Here is a 22,945-nt window from a genome sequence, read left to right as displayed (position 1 = left end):
AAAAAAGAATGGATTGGTCTTGGTGACTCATGCCTGTCGTCCCAGTATTTTGGGAGGCTGAGGTTGGTGGATTGCTTGAGCCCAAGAGTTCAAGACCAACCTAGGCAATATGGTGAAACCACATCTCTACAAAAAATATAAAAAGATAAAAAAATAGGTGAGTATGGTAATGTGTACCTATAGTCTCAGCTTCTTGGGAGGCTGAGGCAGAAGGATCACTTCAGCCCAGGAGGTAGAGGCAGCCCACTGCATTGCAGCTTGGGTGATAGAGTGAGACTTGGTCTTCAATTGGGATAATCATTTTTCACATAAATTGTTGGACAGTTGTTTTTGTGTGTGACTGTTTACCTGTGCCTTTTGTCCATTTTGCTTATTTTTCTACTTTGATACCTTATTTATTTATTAAATTTGAAGAAACTTTTACAAAATAAAGGCTCTAAGCCATTTACCATGTATTTGTTAAAGGTACTCTAGATACTAACTTTTAATTTGTTAATTTTTGATAAACCAACACAGTTTAGAAAATTTATTAATTCTTTGATGTGTGATTTTTTAAATAATTATTTTATGCTTGAAAGTCCTTGGCCAACTTGGTATGAATTAAATATTCAGCTGCTATTTCTCATACTTTTTGGCAGGGGGTTGGGGTTTAGATATTCTTACATTTGACTTTTCATGTGTCTGGGTTGTATTATGGTTGTCATTGCTTCCATTTAAGCTATAACAGAATGCTTTTAGCAGATTTTTTAACTGACCATACCTGGTACCAAGAGTATGCCCTGTCTGAGGGGTCAATGAGGATGGTGATGATCTTGGCTTTGGGAACGAGAGATGCAGCTCGTTTGGGAGCTTCTTCCGAATGGAAGTAATTAGCACTCTTTTCAAACAGAAAGTCACTTGTGGTATTGGATGGTGTAGGGAAAAAGTCCATATACCTGAAGGCAGAAAAAGACAATTAATTAATCTGAAAATATTTTTCTTGCCATACTCTGAATGTGAAATAATTGGAATATTTTAATATTCATTTATAGTTATTTCTGATTATGCTGTTACAGTTTAAAAATAGATATTCTATACACATTGAATTCTATACACAACCTAAAATATTCTTGTTCTAATGACCCATTTTGGTCAGGGGAAAGAGTGAGATGAAAGGCAGGCCAATAAGGGATCAAAGGAAAAATATTATAAATTTGGGCTGATGTTCTGTGATGTAAAAAGTCAACTCCAGAAATACTATTTGCCCTTGGCAAACAGTAAATTACACTGTACTGTTTAGTTGATATTAAAAGATAGTAAATGTATGTTTTCAAACTTGAATGCAGAAATTCTTCAGTGAGATTAAAGTTCACAAGACAGAAAGATGTGTAAGTCTGAATAGCTGTAAAACACCAACAATTTTAGGACATGGTTGTCCTTTTCCTTCTCAATTTCTGCGTAATTTGTAGTATATGTAGCAATGTGAGAACATTATAGTCTATCTAGAGTAATTAAGGGGATATTTCCTGCCAGTTGATCTTGTGGTGCCTCAGTAGATTCACTCCTCCATATGCTGTCAGAACATTCCTGTGTGTGTGGATTATGGAATCAATATGTTCTGAGGTTAATTCAGTGCAAGTCTTTAATTATGTGTGTAACCCTCCTTACAGCTCATCACTTCTCTCACCCTCAAATGTTCTAGAAATAAATAATGAGAGCAATTAAGAATTCATATAAGACACTTATTTTCCTCTTTGACATTTGTTATGTTTCCCAAATGTGGAGTGATGAAGAGTCTCATCTATATTCCCGCTAAACAATTTGTGTTCCATTTGTGCTCACAGATCAGAGAAAATTGCCCTTCTGCTTTTAATAACCTGCATGCAATTCCAAAGGTTATTTAGCTTTTTAAAAGTAAGGTAGGATATAATGTCCTAAATGCAGAATTGACACATCTCTAACCACAATGGGAACCCTGATCTGCTCACTGGTATTGCACCTGCTCACCCCTAATTATAGCTGATTCTTAAAAAAAAAAAAAGTGTCTTTCATTGTAAACAGGTTCATTCATGATGATGACACACAGATTTCCATGCTGCAGATGTGTGCATTCAGGGAAATTTTCCTCAGGTGAGATTTTCTTTATATACTCTGTGAACTAGAAATTAAATTCACGACTATATTTTCTTGAAAATTGGAATAGAGCTAGAAAAAGATCACCAGAGTAAAAATTATTTCCAATATCAGGTTTATTCTATTTTGGTTTAGGGGAAATATTGTGATTTTATTTTTTTGTAATTTATCATGTGCTAATTAACATTTCTTTTATGTATGTGTGTGACTAGAATTTGATATGATTTTGAAAATGTGCTGTTATTATTTGCATGATAAATATCAGCCTATATTATAATAAAATTCATACTTTATGTGGTTAATGAAGACACATGTCACGAACCGTAAAATAAAATGAAGTACTGATTTATTTGTTCCCTCAAACAGTGTTGTGAAGACAAATTATGTGTTCAGAAAAAAAAAATTAGGCACAGTTAAATAATACTATGCTTAAAGAGAATTTTAAATACCCTTATAAATAATTCTGATGAAATATACACCATAATGTTCTTTATTCAATCATATTAATTTAGCAGAAAAATATTATCATTATTGCACTGTCCAAATCACATTATAGGCAACACTGATTAAACATATCAACATTATAAATTAGTTTCTAATTCACTGTGGGTAGAATTTAGCATAACTAATTTATCCTATAATTATGCAGATGCCACACATACATATAATTGCTCTACAGTGATTGGGCATGTGTTAATAACGGAATTTACTTTTTGTTATTGTTTTCTTACCAGTCTATTCCCCTGTGATAGTTGTTGCCATTAAAGAACTGAACTTCTTCAAATGTCTTTGGACTAGGGAGATTGCTGATGATTGAAGGATGCATAAGAAGAAATAAATAAAGTGCAGTTGTTCCTATTACAAAAAAGAAGGTAAAAGGTTATATGATAATAAGAAACAAAATATTATTTTAGCATTTTTTTTTTGCTGAAAAAGTAATATTAAAATAATCAACTATTTCCAGTATCAATATTATTTTTTTTTAAATCAATTAGGTGCAATCCATGCACTACAATCCAAGTGTTCTATTATTAGTCTTCACGATTCTATTTGTCAAAATGCCTGATTTAATATTAGCAAATAGCCAAAGTAAAGCAGACTGATGATGGGACTAGTGTGGCACTGCAGAAGTCATGCAGCTCAACTTTCCTCCTGGAGTCGGGTGAATGGCTAAAGCATGAAGGGCATGGGTTTCTCTGTCTCCATCTTTATCATCAGTCACAGAATCTGAACTGGTGGGTCTTCAACTAGCATTGACATTCAGATGAATGAAATCAAACTATTCAACAGAGGTTGATATACTCCTCTGTGTATGGCCTGAACGTAACTCTTGATTAAGAAAACACATTTGCTGCTCTCAATGAACTTAAAGTCCATGTATGAACTTGGAACAAATACAAAAGTAATTGTGATATAGTGTGACAGGTGCAATAATGAGAGAAGACCAGAATATCTTTCCAACGTATGAGAAAATGGGTGATTTAGATGGGAAATCAGTGAGACAGATTCCAGAGGGAAGTATATTCTAATACTGTTCCTTAAAAACATAAGTGTTACACAGCAAGGTTGAAAGAAGAGGGCAGGACTCTAGAAAGTTGGCTGCTTCAATGACTTCCCTGGCAAAATATGACAATCAAGCCTGATAATTGGAGCACTAGAGAGAACAGGCTAGCTGTGAGAACCCACCTATGTGCACATTGCAGAAGTCTCAAATGTAATCTCTGAACCTTATTTCCTTCAGAGTTAGGCCAGAGACTGGCAGCTATAGCAGAAAGAACTCATGAAGTGACTAGGTCATCATAACTCTCATAAATCAAGACTTTTCTTCTTGAAAGGTAAACTTCTGTGATACATTGTAAGATGCAGCATTTGTTAGATGTCCTAGACCTAGCAGAGCTGCAGACAATCTACATATGTGTGCTGGCAGAACAATTATCATTGCAACTGGGATCAGAAGTAGAGAAGGCCAGTAGATAATTGGTATTTTGTTCACATATACCCTAAGATCATATGAGCAAAGGCTACCACGCTTTGAATATTAATGAAATTGCCACCTTTTTAGATCCTCAAAGCTTTACGTTACCTCTTGCCACCAAGAGGTAATGAGTAGCTAAAGGAAAGAACGTAACAACAGATCCATGGGACCAGCCACCTTGGATGGAAGACATGTTAAAACACCTAGAATGAATGACTCTGTGAAATAAGATGGCAAAAATTAGTAAGTGTCCTTATGGAGATTTAGTTACTAATTTAAAAAGACTTTTAGGAATAACAAATATGAAATCAAATTAGGCAGACTAGATTTAAAAAAAAAATGAAGGAGACAGAACTGGTTAAGAGCTAAATTAGAGTCCTAAAGTTTAGACAGAAGAAATCTCTCAACCACACTGAAAAAAACAGATGTAATAGTTTTGAGGGATGAGGGGCATCTTGAAGAGCTTACCTGGTTTGTTCCTAAAAATAACAGGAGTTTAAAAAAGAGAAAATGTGAGAAGAGCAAAAACAAAAACAAAAATGTTCTAGGGAAATGAATTAGCAACAGAGTACAAGCTGGAAGGAAACACGAAATCCAGAAATGTTCTTTTTAAATACCTTTTAAGATAACACTTTCATAAGGGGGATGGAGAGAAAGAGAAGTTTGATTCACACAAGACAAGTGAGAAAATTAGAAGTTTAATATTCCTAAGGTATTGAATGTAGATGAATGCAGGGCACGGATAAATAAATATTCTTTAATTGTGGCTGATTATCTAAATACAGATACTTTATAGACTCACTCAGCAGTGAGTAGAAATGTTTAATTACCCTGATGGTCACAGAATTGCACCCTCATCTCTCCTGGCCTACAGAAAGTCAAAGCCTTTATGTTCTGAACTCTATACCTTCATGCCTCCAGGACCTTGAGGGACATCAAGAGGCCTCTGATAGGAAGGAGAGAGAAAGCCGTCTCAACTAGGGACAGAAAATATCTGGGCCCACTACCTCAAAATATACATTAAAAAAATTAACATCTAATGTTTCATCTATCCTTGACTTTCATTTTCTATCAATTTATTTCATTTCATTTCATTTTATATCAATTTCGTTGATATATTTTGTGAAAGAAGAGGAAAAAAAATCCTATACTAACAGAAGCTATTTATTTTATATATTATCAACTTCTCCTTAGTTTTAATGTACCAGGATAGCCAGGAAAATCATGAGAAATTAATATTGACAATGGGAACACTGATCTTCTGAAGGATCTAAGACCAATGAATTATGCTCTTACAATTGCTGTGCTAAATGTAACCCCATTAGAATCCTCTTTTTACACTGACAGTACCGGAATTTGACTCTGAATGATGAAGGTTGAATATGTGTCCAAAGGTTCACAAGGGACTATGGTTTAAACTTTGAGTCCCTAAAGTCTAATGTCCCTAAGTCTATGCCCATCATCTCTGCCTGTTTCTCATCTCCTCTTCCTCATTCCCTGACATATTTCAGCCCACATATTTCATCCTCTTCTAGGATTCAGCAATGGCAAAGTGAAATACCACGTCCTTTCATTCTCACCCCACAACAACTGAGTAAATAGAAGTTTGAGAACCACTTTTGTACCTCATGCTTATTGTAACAGATGCATACACCACGTTTAAGTCATCGAAAGGCAACTTTGCATTTAAGGGTAGATTGGCAGCACTTGTTTGTGACCCCCACCCCTCATTGAATTTATAGTCTCTGATAGCAGAGGGTGTTTTGCCAACTGAAGCAATAAGAAGAACAAACTATGACGTCAGACTTCTATAACTGGATTTTAAGAATCACTGCAACCATTTTGATATTAGAATAATATTTTCATAGCCTGCGAAATATTATTACCATCTGATTCCTTTGTTTTAACATCTTATTTGCTTCTTTGTCTTAGGAAAGCCAAAACCAGCTAAAAGCTTTATTATTTCCATACTGGTAGGTCAAATATAAAAGTCTAAATGTATAGCTTGATGTCTTTATAAATGCAAACAACAAGAAGGAAAAATAGATTTATAGTTACTAAGCTGTAATTTTCTCACAGAACTAAAACATAATAATATTCGATGACAAATGATAGGGAATGTCTTTCTATTAGATTTTTAACACAAGTTTACAACAAAGGGATGTTTTATTTCTTTAGTAGTCATTCCGGAGTTAGCAATGCTGTAAGGGAATTGGTAGAAAATTAATGTACATTTTAAACGACAACAAAAGTGATCTATCTGAAAATATGTGTTGCTCTTTCCCCTCCCTGTACATGTGTTAACTTACTGTTGTAATACAATTTGTATTACTAGAGGAAGAAAAGATTTCAACAACCAATATTTAATAGTCTGGAAATTTTACCCACAACTTTTAAAATGATCTACTTACTTGTATTACAAATATCTTCATCTGGGCCAGGCTTATTTATTGAGACTGTTTGTTTTGTGTTACGGTTTGTGCACTCACTGATGAAAATGCTTCTTCTAGTCAAAGTAGTGAATTCAAAATACAGCAACTCAATAAAAACTTTAATTAATCAGGACATGAGCAAAGTGTATAAAACTGTCACATACAGAAGAAAGTATAAAATATTCTAATTGAAAGTGTCACCTCATTGGTGAAATACTTTCACTTTCTTTACTGCATTCTGATACAGTTGTCCCTCAGTGCATAAGGAAATACCAAGGGAGAAATGCCTGATGGACTTCGAGTGTTTCAGAAAGTAAATCCAAACTCTGCTAATACCTAATGATTAATTTTAAAAAACCAAATCACACATTAAAATATTTGAAAGTAATCATGGCAGTAGCTCTGAACAAAAACCAATTCAAAGGCTGATGTACCATGTAAAATAGTTTGAATCAGGCCAAAACATGTTTTTATAAATTGCTATAGAAATTAGTTAAATAAAGCCATAAAAAGTAACAATTAAAGATGAGGTAAAACAATTGTAACATATAAGTTCCAAGTTTTTCAAAGTTGACATGTATGTTGAAAAGTTTTAAAATCTATAGTTTAAAAATTTAGTACTTAAGACAATTAGTATGCATTAAGGCCTCTTGAGGTTCATGGCATAAATGTGATTGATGGAGATGAAAAGCAGTTCATATGGTAAACTTGCATGGATAGCTAAACATTTCACAAAGAAAAATCTAATCTGATAACACCATATAAAAATGTATTTCATGAAATAGTTTTTAAAAAAATATAAGCAGCATAATTGGCTATTTTTACCTGTTTTTTGTGGACCAATTACTAGAAATTTTGGTAAGTGGTCACAAGTTTTCTCTCTGGACCAGATGTCTTTGTGTCGTTTATCATCACACGGATTCTGCAAGAAGGAAGAATAAGTAACCTTACTGTGTAATGAGTGCCTGACTCTGTCCACTAAAAATTGTTCAAAAGGTGGAATCAAAGTCTTGCCTAATAACCTAGAACTTGGAGTTAGACCTCACTCTGGTTCTCTGATGTTCAAATCTTTTTTAAATACAGTTATTGGCACCTTCCTTACCTCAAGGCTGAGGCTCAGCATCAAGTCCCTCCTGTTGTTATCATCTTTCAATGTTTGACTAAGTTCTAATCGCTGTGATACTATCTATTTCTTGGTTTATATTTTACATGTATATATCAGGGGACTTGACTCAGCTTGGCTTGATCATAGTTACTCATATTACTGTGCTCTCCCTAATCAGTGCTATTTTTTTCTCCCTAGAGGCGCGAATGCTATCCTTGAATTCCAGACTTGGTCAACATTTCCTTTTTATATCATTCCATGTTTTGATTCAGATACTCCCAAAGTTTTGGCACATTTTATAAGCTGATAGCTTCTAGATCAGTACCCAGCCTCTACCTCCCTCCTGAGCTCTAGACTTACATTTTACATTGCAAATATATCATTTTTGTATAGATATGGAGAGGAAATTTCAGACTCAACATACCCAATGTATCCATTGGTCCAGTAATATCCCCATCTAACCTTCACTTCTGGTGCCAGTTTTTATTTCATTTTATCTGGCTGGCTCTAATTTATTATCAAAATCATTACACTTCTGAGAATTAAAAGGGCCTTTAAAATTAAAAGGATAAAATTTTTGAAATATTTATTGACTGCTATATTGGTTTTATTATATTGGTGATCTACACAACAATTGTATTCAAAACGATTGTCACAAGTAAAATTATTTTTAAAACACATATACCTTGGAAATTAAAACATTCTATTTTTATATTTATTATCCCAATAATAACAATGAAACAAGAAGGAAAAGCATTTATGGTTCATATTTATGTACTTTGATCAGTTCCTGTTTCACTTAATTTCTATTTTATTTTTAAATTTTATGGCTACATGCTGGATATACATATTTATGAAATACTTGAGATATTTTGATACAGGCAAACAATACATAATAATCACATCAGGGTAAATGGGGTATCCATCACTTCAAGTGTTTATCATTTCTTGTATTACAAAGGTTCTAATTTTATACTTTTGGTTACTTTAAATGTAAAATAAATTATTGTTGACTGTAGTCACCTTGTTCGGCTATTAAATTCTAGCTCTCACTCAATCTATCTATTTTTGTACCCATTTACAATTCCCACTCCAACCACCTCCACTTTCCTTCCCAGCTCCTGATAACCATCATCCTACTCTCTATCTCCATGAATTCATGAGTTCAATTGTTTTAATTTTTCTTTCTTTTCTTTTCTTTCTTTCTTTTTTTTTTTTTTTTGATGGAGTCTTGCTTTGTTGCCAGGCTGGAGTGCGATGGTGCAATCTTGGCTCACAGCAACCTCTGCCTCCCACGTTCAAGTGATTCTCCTGTCTAAGCCTCCCAAGTAGCTGAGATTACAGGCATGCACCACCACACTCAACTAATTTTTGTATTTTTTTAGTAGAGACGGGGTTTCACCCTGTTGATTAGGGTGGCCTCCATCTCTTGACCTCATGATCCTCCTGCCTTGGCCTCCCAAAGTGCTGGAATTACGGGCACAAGCCACCATGCCTGGCCAATCATTTTAATTTTTAGCCCTAGCAAATGCATGAGAACATGTGAAGTTTGTCTTTCTGTGCCTGGCTTATTTCACTTAACATAGCGTCCTCAGGTTTTATCCACGTTGTTAAAAATGACAGGATCTCATTCTTTTTCATGACTGAATAATACTCCATTGTGTATATGTACCACATTCCCTTCATTCAATTCTCTGTTTTTGGACACTTAAGTTGCTTCCAAACCTTGGCTATTGTGAATAGTGCTGAAATAAATGTGGGAGTTCAGGTGTCTCTTCAATATACTGATTTCCTTTCTTTTTCACAATATTTTTTAATAATCATGCTGTTAGATTGCTGGATCACATGAAGCTCTATTTTTAGTTTTGTGTGGAACCTCCATACTGTTCTCCATAGTGACTGCATTAATTTACATTCCCACCAACAGTGTCCAAGTGTTCCCTTTTCTCTACTTCCTCACTAGCATGTGTTATTACTTGTCTTTTGGATAAGATACATCTTAACTGGGGTGATATAATATCTCATTGTAGTTTTGATTTGCATTTCTCTGATGATCAGTGATGTTGGTAATCTTTTCATATACTCATTTGCCATTTGTATGTCTTCTTTTGAGAAATGTCTATTCAGATCCTTTGCCCATTTTTAAATCGGATTATGAGTTTTTTTCCTGTAGGGTTGTTTGAGTTGCTTACATATTCTGGTTAAAAATCCTTTGTCAGATGGGTAGTTGCAAATATTTTACCACAATCTTTGGGCTGTCTCCAAACTTTACTGATTGTTGCCTTTGCTGTGCAGCTTTTTAACTTGATGTGATCCCATTTGCCGATTTTTGCTCTGGCATGGTCTTGTGGGTCATTGCTTAAGAAATCTTTGCCAAGACCAATGTCCTAGAGAGTTTCCCCAAAATTTTATTTTAGTCGGTTTATAGTTTGAGGTCTTCGTTTTAAGTCTGTAACCCATTTTAATTTGATTTTGTGTATGGCGAGAGATAGGAGTCTAGTTTCATTCTGCATATGGCTATCTAGTTTTTACAGCACTGCTTACTGAAGAAACTATCTTTTCTCCAGTGTATGTTCTTGGCACCTTTGGTGAAAATAAGCTCACTGTAGAAGCATGGGTTTATTTCTGTATTCTCTATTCTGTTTCATTGGTCTGTGTGTCTGTTTGCATGCCAGTACCATGTGTTTTGGTTCCTACAGCTCTGTAGTGTAATTTGAAGTCCAGTAATGTGATTCTTCCTGTTTTGTACTTTTTGTCTAAGATGGCTTTGGCTATTCTGGGTCTTTTGTGGTTCCATGTTAATTTTAGAATTATTTTTTGTATTTCTGTGAAGAATGCCATTGGTAGTATTAATCAGTTCTTTAGATACATCTTTCTTTAATACCATGTCACCAAAGTTCTTCTGAAGAATGATTGTTTTCAATATTCTTATTATGTTTTGCTTTTCTATAAAATTGTCTGCAATCCTTCTCAAAGTTGCATTTCATAGTTAATAAATGTGAAAGTTGACACTCAAATGTCTCTTCTCTGTAAGCCACTGTATTTTTAACTGGAGAGAGAGTTGAGATAAGCTTCTTTTCTTTTCCGTTTTTTTATTTCTTTTTTACACAGTCTTGCTCTGTCACTCAGACTGGGGTACAGTGTCACCATCTAGGGTATCTGAGTCTACAGGCATGCAGCACCATGCCTGGCTAATATTTGTATTTTTTGGTAGAGATGGGGTTTTGCAATGTTGCCCAGGCTGGCCTGGAACTCCTGACCTCAAGTGATTCTCCAGCCTTCACCTCTCAAAGTGCTGGGATTAGCATGAGCTACTGTGCCTGGCTGAAAAGTTTATTTTCGATTCTTTTTTTAATATTAAAATGTCTAAATATTAGAGACCAAATAGATTCACAATTATTTTCTGTTAAGAGTGTTTTCCTTTGACAAATATTTTTAAACGTAACACTTGTCAAGTGAATTTTCTCTAATTATGATTCTTTTAAACATTTTGCCAAATATAGGTGCTGCAAATTCATAGGCTTCTCAATATCATTTTATTCCAGCAAAGAATATAATTTTATCCAATTAAAAATAAAAGATTCATTAAGAAATGTTTAGGCTAATTCTTCTTAGTGTCATTATATAGACTAAAGGGACCAGTATCGATCTGGTACTCTGCAGAATCTAACACTGGCCCACTGTATTGATGACATGGTAGTTGGACCTGACAAATAAGTGGCAATTATTTGGCTGTCTTGATAAAACACATGCACTTCAGAGAATGGAAGACAAACATACAAAGTTTTAGGAGGCTTCCACCTTTTAAGCTTTCAGATATCCAGACATCTGAGCACACTAGGACATCCCATTCATAGCAAAGTGTGAGTTGTACCTTGCAACTCTTACTGCTAAGAGGTAGCACAGTGCTTGATAGGCCTGTTTGGGTTTTGGAGGCAGCATATAATTGCACTAGGAAATATTTCTCTGCACATTTATTGACTGATACAGAAAGCTTCAAGTTTTGGGTGGGGCCTAGAGCAAGACAGGGGTATGCAGTAGGTAAGACTGAAGTACAAGCCACCCTCACACTTGGGCTTTATATGCTGCAAGATTCATCATACTATGGCATCAATGATATAAATGGATGCCATGTGGGACATCTGGCAAGTACTTGAAAAGAATCACAATGTACACTTCTAAGGTTCTGTAGCAAGGCATACTATCTGAATCATATTATGCAAACCATAGCTTTTTGTATGCTTCTGTGCTATAGAAAAAGAGTGTTTGTCAGGGATTTTTAATGTGATCATGTGGCCATAACTACCCACCATGAACTGAGTAGTGATAGACTCGTCAAATCATAAGTTCAGGTATGTCCAGCAACAATTCATGGTAAGATTGGAATGGTGTATATGGGATCAATCTCAGGCTGATCCAGGAGGCACTTACAAATCAGTGGCCCATGACTCTATGTCAACTGTCACTGTTCCACTGATGCTTCTCCATCAGCTCAGTTTTAGTTTCATGACAGAGTTCCTATAATCTGCTGATAAAGAGGAGAAACCCAAGCTTGGTTTGTAGATGGGTTAATCCATATATTAGCAAAAACTAAAATGGACTTTTGTGTCACCACTGTCCCATTCAGTGGGGCTTCTAAAAATCACTGGTTAATGAAACTCTTTCAGTTGTCACAGCTGTGGGCAGTGTACCTGGTCATCTGTTTTTTGTTTGTTTTGTGGACAGACTTGTAGCCAAAGTCACCTTCTGTGCTCACGTAGGCCTGGCTATCACCACTATGGTGCAGTGTCCAACAAATAGTTTTTATTTAAGGAATACACTTTATCACCAACTGGTGCCTCTGCTGTACCCTTTGTCCAAAGAGTTGTGTATTTGAGTCCAGGAGTTGATGTAGGAATGAACCCCCTCACCATTATTCCCCATGACATAGTTGGATAATTTGTGCTTTCCTTCCTCACAACTTTAAGCTCAGTGGGTCTAGGAATTCTAGCTTTCATAATAGGGAAGATTCCACCAGGGGTCATGAGAAGAGGCTCACCAAACACAAAGTCACAACTGTTACCTGGTCACTTTGGACTTCTTGTGCCAGTGGATTGGCAGACATAGAAATGAGTTGACATCCTGGTAGGAATAATTGACCCACAAAATCATGAAGAATTGGAATAGCTACTACATAGTGAGAATAGGGAGATATATCTTTGGCATTCAGATAATTCACTAAGTTGCTTGTTGGTACTTCCACACCCAGTTATAACTGTAACACTTCCTGATAAGTGCTAGATGGGGGTGCCAGAACAGAGTACCAAAGTGTACACCTTACTTCATAAAGTAAGTTATTGTTATCTAAACACAGCCTTTCTCCTAAAGAATTTACAAGAGGAGAGTTAGTGGGACAACTACTTCATTCAGTCCCAAGACCGTATCTGACCCACACAGTATTTCTTCTAGGCCAGCATAAGTACTAGCCAAAGGTGAGGGAAATACAGAACAGGAGACAAAATTGGAGAAAATAATCACCGATTTCACCTTTGGGACCAAAACCAGCAATTGCGTTATAGTTTCTCACAATAACTCTTTTGTTACACATTTCCCCAGGCATGAAGTTTATAGAATCATGAGAAAAAAATGTGTCTGGATGGAGTGAACATAACAAATGAAACTTGGGGTGTAAGAGTAGAGTGTGGTGGATGCTCTTTTCTCCACGGAAAGCATCCTCTCTTCAGATTAGTGCAAACCCTCCACTCCTTCTCTGAACCTTGCCAGCTGTTATTGTCCCCAGCTGGGGGACTGAGAATTCTCCCTGGCTGATAGAAGCCACCTGACTTTAAATCAAACTCTGCATCCCCTCCTCATTCTCAGGGGATGGCCTACCACCAGTGAATGCAGGGGTACAGAAGACTGATCTACTTGTCTCAAGGTGAGACAATTTGTGACTAGTGGTCTCCCTGCAGATCAGGTAAAACTAGGCTTTACGAGAGATGACATCCTTGCTCAGCTCTTCCCCCTTCTTTTCAGTTCCATGTTTGCCCTTATAGGTTTTTCCCGAAAGCATTTCTTAAACAAATCATTTGCAATGGAATCTCTATCTCACATTCAGCTTCTAGGAAACACTACCTATGACAGTGACCATTCATACTAAATAAAATTAAAAGATAGCCTTGACTCAAATGCATTCTCTATCCCAGCTCTCACTGGAACAAGACTGAAGTGCAATATAAAAGGATCGGTCATGTATAATGACAACCATATTATGTTAGAATTTACCTTGGAAAAAATTAGGTTACAGATCCTAGATTTTTCTACAAATTCATCTGTGGAAACTGTGATAAAAGGAGTTATTTACAAGCCAGTGAAATTGACATTCCTTATTTATTTTACATAACTGAAATTTTGTTTTAACTGCTATCTTCCCTGATGATGATAGCCAAAGCTTCCTCCCACTGTTGTCTCTTTCTGAGTTTCCTGTCATATTTTCTTTATTACCTATCAGTACCTAAAATTATCTTATTTGCATATATGTTTGCAATAATTTTATATAATACGTATAAGTATACTTATAGTTTATAGTAATTCTATCTCAACTAGGATGTAAGTTCTCTGAAGGTGAGGATTCTGTCTTCTTTATTGCTACAATCTAATACTTAAGAAATGCTGAATAAATATTTGTAGAATGGCTGACATAGGACAGGCACAGTATAAACATTTAGCAATCAGCATAGACTAATTTTGATAGATGTTTGAAAACAAATGTAATGTTAACTGTATAGACATTTAGCATCTAAAACTCCTACAACAAACCATACACAGTCCCCAATGCTGTTTTTCATGGCAGTCCCAGAAACTAGTTAGTGAGTACACCATCACTTTAGAACTTAAACATTATTTTTCTTATATTATCACATAACTACTTTATTTATAAAGAACATCATTTCTGAACTGCATTTTAGATACCAAGCAAGTTCCCAACCTATACTTATTGAATTTCCCCACACATAATCCAGTAGAGCAAATCTCAGAATAGGTGTTCACTTCATTCGCTCAAATGATTTCTTTATGCTTAGCAAAGGTAGAAGAGTAAACTAATTGGTGATTCAGTGCCACTGTTGAAAGTCAAAGTCTTATTTGTGAGATCTTTCTTGGTTCTATATGTTCAACTCGGCCACTTATCTTCTTTATTGCTGTGCACATGTCTTTGGCATTCTAATTTCTGCTTGCAAAACTGGTGAAATAAAATGTTCACAGGAATAAGCAGATATAATGTACGACTTGAAAAGAGTTGTCGTCTTTAACACAGAGAGAGAACATAGGTAAGCATGCTTTTTGGGGGGTAGAGGATGACACTAGTTAATATCTAATTATGCTTTTCTGGAAAGAAAGTTGGGATGCTAAGCTGTTGCAATACTTGCTCTTCCAAATATTTGTATTGCTAACAACTTAATTTACATTATTTCAGTTTTTCCTATCAGTATGTTCATCAATCTAGGCAGATTGTCTTTCTTTGTAAATGCACTCCTTCTATATTATGCTATTTTAGGGATTTCCAGGTGCTCATTTCTGTTTTCACCTCTTTTCCTGGCATATTTTCCCTTTTGTCTGTTAATCACAGCTTTATTAACGGACGTTTGTATTTTCTATCTTATATTCTGGAAATGTTTGGTTAGACTTTTCCTACTCTGACTTTTCTTACATTGTCTGAAAATCTGAAAATCAGCAAACATAATGCCTAACTTTTATTGATCACCTTCTACATTCCAGGCACTTGATTGACGTAGATTATTTCTAATCTTCAAAGCAGCCTGGCAAGACAGATATTATTATCCCTTCTTGATAGCTGAGAAAGCTGAGATGCAAGGTGTCTTATTTAGGCCCTGCTGAAGGTCACACAGCAAGGTAGTTTCAGATTTAGAATCCAAATCTGGCATTGTCTTTGCAGTTAAATTATGTGTGTGTGCACGCACACAAGTGCATATGAAGTTTTTGACAGTGATTATGAAGGGCAAAGGATCTTTTCAAGAAAAAGCTAAGAATTTAATTGCACTTTCGTACTTTGTTCTGTTTCTATTGTTTTAAATTTTAAGTCAGAAAATTAGAAAGCAATTATTTCCCTTTTCATTCTCCAATTTGATTGTTCCCTATATAACTGAAACTGCAACAGATATTTACTGGTTTAAGAATCTAACACTATAGATATATTTAAACTTTGAGAAAGGAATTCAGTTAAAATTGCTTTAGGCAGTTTATGGTTACAGTGCCAGTCTCGTGAAAATGCATGTGACTCAGCTGTCAAACAGGTACAGGGGATGCACGTGGTTTTTGTACGTGGAATCTATGAGGCAAATTTACTTTTAAGTAGACATAAACAAAGCAGGCAGAAGATTTCCTAAAGCAATGAACAAGACTTTGAAAGGGCAGTAAAATCTGATGAAATTATGTTCCTTACAAGGGCAGAAGCACCCCTGGCTATTTCCCTCCAAATAAGTAAAAATGGCAAATTTGCAATCAAGCTAAAAAGAACATGGATTGAGAAAATATCATACCATTGACCTTATTATAATTCCATATTTTATGGAATACATTAAAATACCTTTTGTTCTTATTATATCTAGTTATTTAAAGTCTACATTGCCTTTTTGCTACTAAAAAATTGCTTTGCTCACTATTGTCCACATCCTTCACTGGCAAGGACACCATGGAATTATCCGTTCAAGACTGATTTTTCCCATCCAGGTCATGTGCCTACTCTAGATAACCAGGACATTTCTAGATCTTAATAGTTGAAACTCTAAAAATGCCTAGCGCTCATGATAGAAGGATTAGTTTCCCAACTACAAACATTTAAGAGGTTATTGGTTTGCTTTTCACTTCCCTTTTGCTATTCCCCTGTTTAAAGAATAATACTAAAAAAGGCATCTTTTAAAACACATTTTTTCATCTAGGTGTGGTGGGTCACACCTGTAATCCTAGTACTTTGGGAGGCTGAGCAGGCAGATCATGAGGTCAAGAGATCGAGACCATCCTGGCCAATATGGTGAAACCCCATCTCTACTAAAAATACAAAAATTGGCTGGGCATGGTGGTGCATGCCTGTAGTCCCAGCTACTAGGGATGCTGAGGCAGGAGGACTGCTTGAATCCGGGATGTGAAGGTTGCAGTGAGTTGAGATGGTGCCACTGAACTCCTGCCCAGGTGAAGTGTGAGACTTTGTATCAAAAACAAACAAACAAACAAACAAACAAAACAAAACAAAAACCATATTTTTTCTTTCCAATTGGGCTGTGTTTCTAAATTTCTTCTGCTTATTAAGTCTTGCCCTCTGTATATCTGTAAAATGCCTTTTCCAAGTTCGTGTTGTTGAGGGTGATGACTTTCAATTTTTGTCTTTTAGTATCATTTAAGCCTAATACAATCCATGTACACTGAGGAGGAAGTTTAATAGATTAAGGGTGTTTATTCTCAGTGCTTCAATCAACAAATCTTTATGGAAGAACTGAGAGATATCTTTATGAAGACTTGAACTCTCCTTGTTCTCCATGTAAAATCCATGCAGTCCCTCAATTCCTTGGGAAAGTGTTTCTCATGGGAGTTCACCAATCCATAAGTGCACTCACCAAAGAACTTCTTTAGCACTTAATAGACTGATTTCTGAAACTTTTCTATAAAGTACCTGAATTACAAAGGTTTATAATACCAACCTCTGGAGGTAGGACTGGATGGAAAAGGGCACGTGGTTCTGTGTCTGTCTGGGGTGACAACTTCAAGAGTGCTGCTCTTGACACAACACAAGTGTCTCTTATTTATCCTAAGTTTCTATCCTTCAGCATATTATACTCATGTTTAAGTAAGCTAATACTACGGTATTTTCCCATAATGTAGTCTCAGAGTAAAATTGACCCCAAGAGAAGGTGGCACGTTTATTCTGTAGCTCTACCTTTAAATCGATGACTGTATACTTCTAAACATGGTCTATTATGTTATTATTTGTGTTTTAATGAATATGCTGGGAGAGAAGAGAAAGCTAATTCAATAAAATGAACTATATTTTAAAAATCTTATAAATCAGTTGTTCTAATATAGTACTGTTCACTCATATATGACATTGAATTTATCAAATGTTGCTGTAAGGCACAAACAAAAATTCGGTTTCCTTTTCATTATTATACTTGGATTAAATGGTCAAATATATTTTTATGATGATTTTAATTTAGAAAGTATTGTCACTTTATTTTAAGGGAGCTATCTGCAAGTAATTTTTTATAACTGAACTTCAAATAGGTGGTTTGAGTGAGGAATTTGATATGTGACAAGAATATGTTTGCAACTGATTAACAGGGAAAAAAATTCAAGATTTATGTCATCATTTTTGGATGTCAGAATGTCTGACAGTCTCATATAATCAAAATGTTGCTTCAGTGTAAATTAAAGAATCAAAATCATGAGAAATTATTGCCATCTTTGGTAGAGGAGGTGTTTCTGAAAGGTATACAACATACTATTGCTAAGTTAGGAAGAGAAAGAACATGGCAAAATATAAATTTAAATTTTGATTAAGAAAATATTTAAGATGATAATGAAATCTGTCCTCTCTCATCTGTGATGCAATAAAACTATACTGACTTAATTTCACTGAAAAGACCAAAAGATGAATGAATTAAAGTGAAACGTGCAGTTACAGAACTCCTATTTCCCCAGGAATGGGGCTAATTAGTCACAGATCACTCTTTTGTTATTCTGTCTCACTCAGTATTTCTTCCAAGGTATTGCTTTTCACAGCCATGAAGCTCTTCTGGGCTTCCCTCTCTCATAGGTAGATTATTGTCCTGTCTTCAGCACCTTCCTATTCTTACCTGTCCTGAAAAAAGGCTTCTGGTGTAATCTTCATTGAGCAAAATTTTTTTAAGTCACTTCACTCTCAACTTCAAAGCCTATAATTTGTTTTTCCTAATTGCCTGTCAAATTCAAATTACACTGGCAGCGTTGAAAGCTCCCCCCTCTGACTCGTACCTGTTTCTACAGGCTACTTATCATTACCTCCCTACTAACTATCTGAGAAACAGGTGTGCCACTTTTATTGTTCTTTGTATACACAGTCCTCTGCTTTTGGTTATTCTTTAATGATATTTTGAAGACAATGGCTATTGTGCTGTGCTAGGTTCCAGGGTGTAAATATGAATCAACAAAGTCTTATTTTTTAAGGTTTGCAGAAACCAATATATGACAGGCATAAGTGTCTGCAATACTGTGTGATAAGTGCAGTAATATAATTATAAATAAGTTATAGCGTGGTGAAAAGAGAAATAAATATGAAGACAAATTTGTAACATTATTTTGTTCACATAACAAGCAGTTATAGTGGCTTATAAGTTTTATGAAGGCAAGAACTTTCTTTTGATCATGTAGGTACTTCAACATCATAGGTTGAATAAATTCACACTGAACATATCATCAGATCTAAAGAAAGGAGTTATTCCTGAAATTTTTTCTACTTAGAGAGTTGATGGTAATAGTTGATTTGCTTTTTAAATTGTAAAGCCACCATCTTGTGGTTGAAATCACCCTGAAAGAGAAGTAAGAAATCCTAGGGCTGTAGTCCTGACTTGTTTCTAATAAGCCAAGTGACTTAAAACAAGGCATTTCACTTCACTGCGTGTCATCCATTTTCTCTCTACAGTGAGTAGGTTGAGCTATATGTCTCAAATTTCTTATTCTGCTTTTACAATCTTTAATTCTCTGTGTCAGCATTCCTTCATTCTTTCAACAGATGCAAACCAAAAGAACCTTCAGAGTGTGTGCCACTAAAACTTAAGATTTGTTTATGTCACGATATTCAAATTTCATCATTTCTTATCTGGGGCTGGATGTCTTCACAGCTACCATCAGTAAAGGGATTAACCATCTAAGGTTAGTGCTCTGTGATTTACTTTCCTACTTCTTTAACCCTGGAGACATTGGCGTGGAGAGAGAAACTTTAGCTCTTTGAGCATTCTCCTGGTCACACAGACAAGCAGGAATGATGTGGATCATGTGTGGCATGTTTGTTGATAGTGAGACTCTGGATGACTGATTGAAGACTGGGACTGAGCTAACCTGACAGTTTGAGAGCTTAAAAGCATCGATTAGTTCAAGTGTAAGAATCTGACCTTCTAACTTCCTCCATATTGTGGTTTTGGTTTCTATAATTGAAATATTTAAAAAAAAAGAAAAAAAAGAAAGAAACCCTATTCTTTCACACTGTGTAGCGATTATTCTACCAAACTAATAAGGGATATGAATTAATAGACACCTGTGGGTATAATTTTAAGAGTCTTACACATCAAGGACTAAACTGACAAGGATACAGTCTGGGGATTGCATTTCATGTGTGTCCTCAGTACACATTCCTATGTTAATCAGCATTGAAAGAATCAATTTCCAGTGAGAGATGAGCACAAATGCATTTTGTGCTGTACTTATCAGGCTACCCATTGACAGATATTCATATTGCAGTTTTTAATTAGGTGACAAAGCAGCTTCACATATACAGTAGTTGGTGCTAATGAAAAGTTACATGAGGAACCAAAGGAAATTAAATAGATGTGAACATTATCATTTTTCACTTTTTCTTTTGTTTGTGGTAACAAGAACATGTGAATTGAAAATATAAAGAAAAATAACAGTTGACTTAGTTTTAAACATGAAATATACTAAATAAAAAATCACACTGGTAAATACAAAAGGATCCTTTAATATTTTATTTTGACACTTTGTAACAATAACAGAAATACACTATATTTATCTATTCTAACTCTCTAGCATTGTGATGAGTAGGCCATAAAATATCTACCAATTAATCCTGGTTTTACTTATTTTACTTTACATAACTCTAAGTTCATATTATATAGAGAAAAGGGTAACAATGCTTACCATTTTTAAATGTGCTATTACAGATATGAATATGAAAAAAAGAGATAACCACGAACTCAGTGTTATGTACTTTGTTGTTACTCCACAACTTGAAGATTTTTGGACTTCATGTGTTTGGCAAAGTTAAGCAGATTTGCTGCAATAAGTCAACTGTTCTCAAAATCTCGTGTATCTGAATAGCTCTCTCTTTAGCTTAACTATTCTTTATTTTCTATTCCTTGTTTTTCTTCTTAAATATATTTGAGAATATATGATATTTGAGTATATATGGTATTTAGTTAACAAAAATGTTTGCAACTTTAAAGTCTTAGTGAAAAGTGACTATATAAATAATATAACACATGATAGCAAAGGGATTCTTTCACAGGAAAACACATATTCATCTATCATTTAAGTACTTTTACAGAAAACTATATTTTGATAATGTATATGAAAATTCCTAAACTTATTCAAACAACAACAATGATAAAAATTTGTAAACTCTGTGTTATCTGTTCTAAGTTATTCTCTCTTTTAGGAAGAACTTCCTACGAACTTACCCCTATGATATTATTCAAAATTAACATTGTCAGTACTTGCAAATTATATATATATATATATATATATATATATAAAATATACATATATATCTTATATCTTCTAAGAGTGATATTTCTTAAAGAATAATCCTATATTTTAATTTTGAATTTTTACTTATACCCCTAATCAAACAGCACAGTATTCTATGTTTAACAAACATTCAATCAATACTTAGAATCATCATGTTGACCAAATCATGTTGGAGCTGGCATATCTTTGATTTTCATTTTTTAAGAAAAGTGTCACAGATATCCAAACATATTAATACATACAATTCTTTATGTTAAAAAGTTCAAACAATATTAAGAAACTCAGTTCATAATTTAATAAAACCTTTTTCCTTTTTCTACAAATAGAGGAAGGGTAGAGCTGGAGGCCACTGAAGGATTCTTTCTATGTAAGCTATCTAAAATCTTTGTTAATTTGTCTGGTTTTTATTATTACTGTACCATAAATATTATAGCTATATTTTACATAAACATTTGTGAGAAAAGAATTGATTTATCATCAATGATTTATCAATTTTATAAAAGTGTTTCAGATCTTTTGAATAACCACCATTTATGGGACACAATGCTTTGTCTTTATGCAATTCTGTTTTGTGTGTTGATATATGCTCATAATACCTATGCTTGTATCTATTTATCTGACTTTCTAATTTACATATCAAATGGTAGATGGTCAACTAACTTATTGGAATGGTAAATAGAATGTAGTTCAATGTAAACACAAATGGTAAAAAACTGCTTAATAAATCATCAGAATATAATATGACACATTATAGCAGTCAGTTTTAAAACACATTTTTGAAACACAGGATAGTAAATAATGAGAAATCTTCCCATTGGCTTTGAGAAAAAATGTATTTTGTTCTTCGCATGCCCTAGAACATCCAACCTTACCTTACACATAACAGATGCACAATGAACATGTGTTGGGTGCATTTCTGACAGTGTAGGCACAGGGTGGGATGTAATATGATTTATGGCATAAAGAGAAACAAATAGTTTGATGAGAGGGAGAGAGGATGACAAAAAGTCTGTTCTACAGTGATTTCTCATTAATGGTGATGCTACTTTTTCAACTGACTGCTTGCCAGGGGACTATCTGATCTGCTCTCTGCAGCCAGTCTATTGATTTTGTGTGTGGATGTAATCTGATGCATAAAGAGGTAAGAAAATGGGAGGTAACATTTTCCTAGATAATTGCCAAGAAGCAGATAGTTTACATTTGATGCATCCAGGCTAAGTGGCCCCACATGAAGTTGAATTGTTAGTAAAAGCAATCCTAACACTGATAATTCTCTTTTCCAGGAGGTCTAATGTTAGTGAAAGATTTGTTAGATTTAAAGAAAAGCTAAGATATGCTAGAGAGAGATTAACTCTCTATGGATACAAGGTAAAAATTATTCTCCCTTTCTTATATACACAATGCTGTATACATATATATACTTTTCTGATATGCACAATGTTGTACACATATACATATCAAAGTCTAATTATAAGTCTTTGAATATAGTGGCTCTAGGTTTTATCTAGATATCCAGTGTCCAACATTTTACTTCTAGTAGGTGCTCACACTGCTTGCAAGGTAATATGATTAGCTTAGAGAAGAAACCAACAATAAAAGAATATCTTCAAAGCAAAATTTTTAAACCAACCAAGCAACCAACCAAAGAAAAACTCAGAGAAGCAAGCAAAAAATGCAAACAATTTAAAAAATAAACAAAAATTGTTGAGGAAGAGAATAAAACTATTGTATTAAAGAAGATTTTGTGTCAAATTCCAGTTTTAAAATGTCCAGCATTTTGCCTAACACAAGTTATACACTCACAAATTGCTA

The 22,945-nt window shown here is 34.7% G+C and overlaps 1 protein-coding gene across 2 annotated transcripts in view; it reads right to left on the bottom strand.

Annotated features, from left to right (window-relative positions):
* LOC105731215 (N-deacetylase and N-sulfotransferase 4) overlaps window positions 1-22,945 on the bottom strand; it is a 282,122-nt gene that overhangs the window by 18,343 nt on the left and 240,834 nt on the right. For both annotated transcript variants that reach the window (XM_064383738.1, XM_012472890.2), the window contains exons 8-10: window positions 7,345-7,441; window positions 2,844-2,967; window positions 761-935 (exon numbers count right to left, since the gene is read on the bottom strand). In XM_064383738.1, the coding sequence (XP_064239808.1) occupies window positions 761-935; window positions 2,844-2,967; window positions 7,345-7,441 (396 nt within the window). The remainder of the gene's footprint in view (window positions 1-760; window positions 936-2,843; window positions 2,968-7,344; window positions 7,442-22,945) is intronic.

Source organism: Aotus nancymaae, unplaced genomic scaffold (assembly GCF_030222135.1).
Source record: "Aotus nancymaae isolate 86718 unplaced genomic scaffold, 86718_ANA_hifiasm-v0.15.2.pri h1tg000033l, whole genome shotgun sequence".
Lineage (NCBI taxonomy): Eukaryota > Metazoa > Chordata > Mammalia > Primates > Aotidae > Aotus > Aotus nancymaae.
This window is presented reverse-complemented; position numbering and strand designations above follow the sequence as displayed.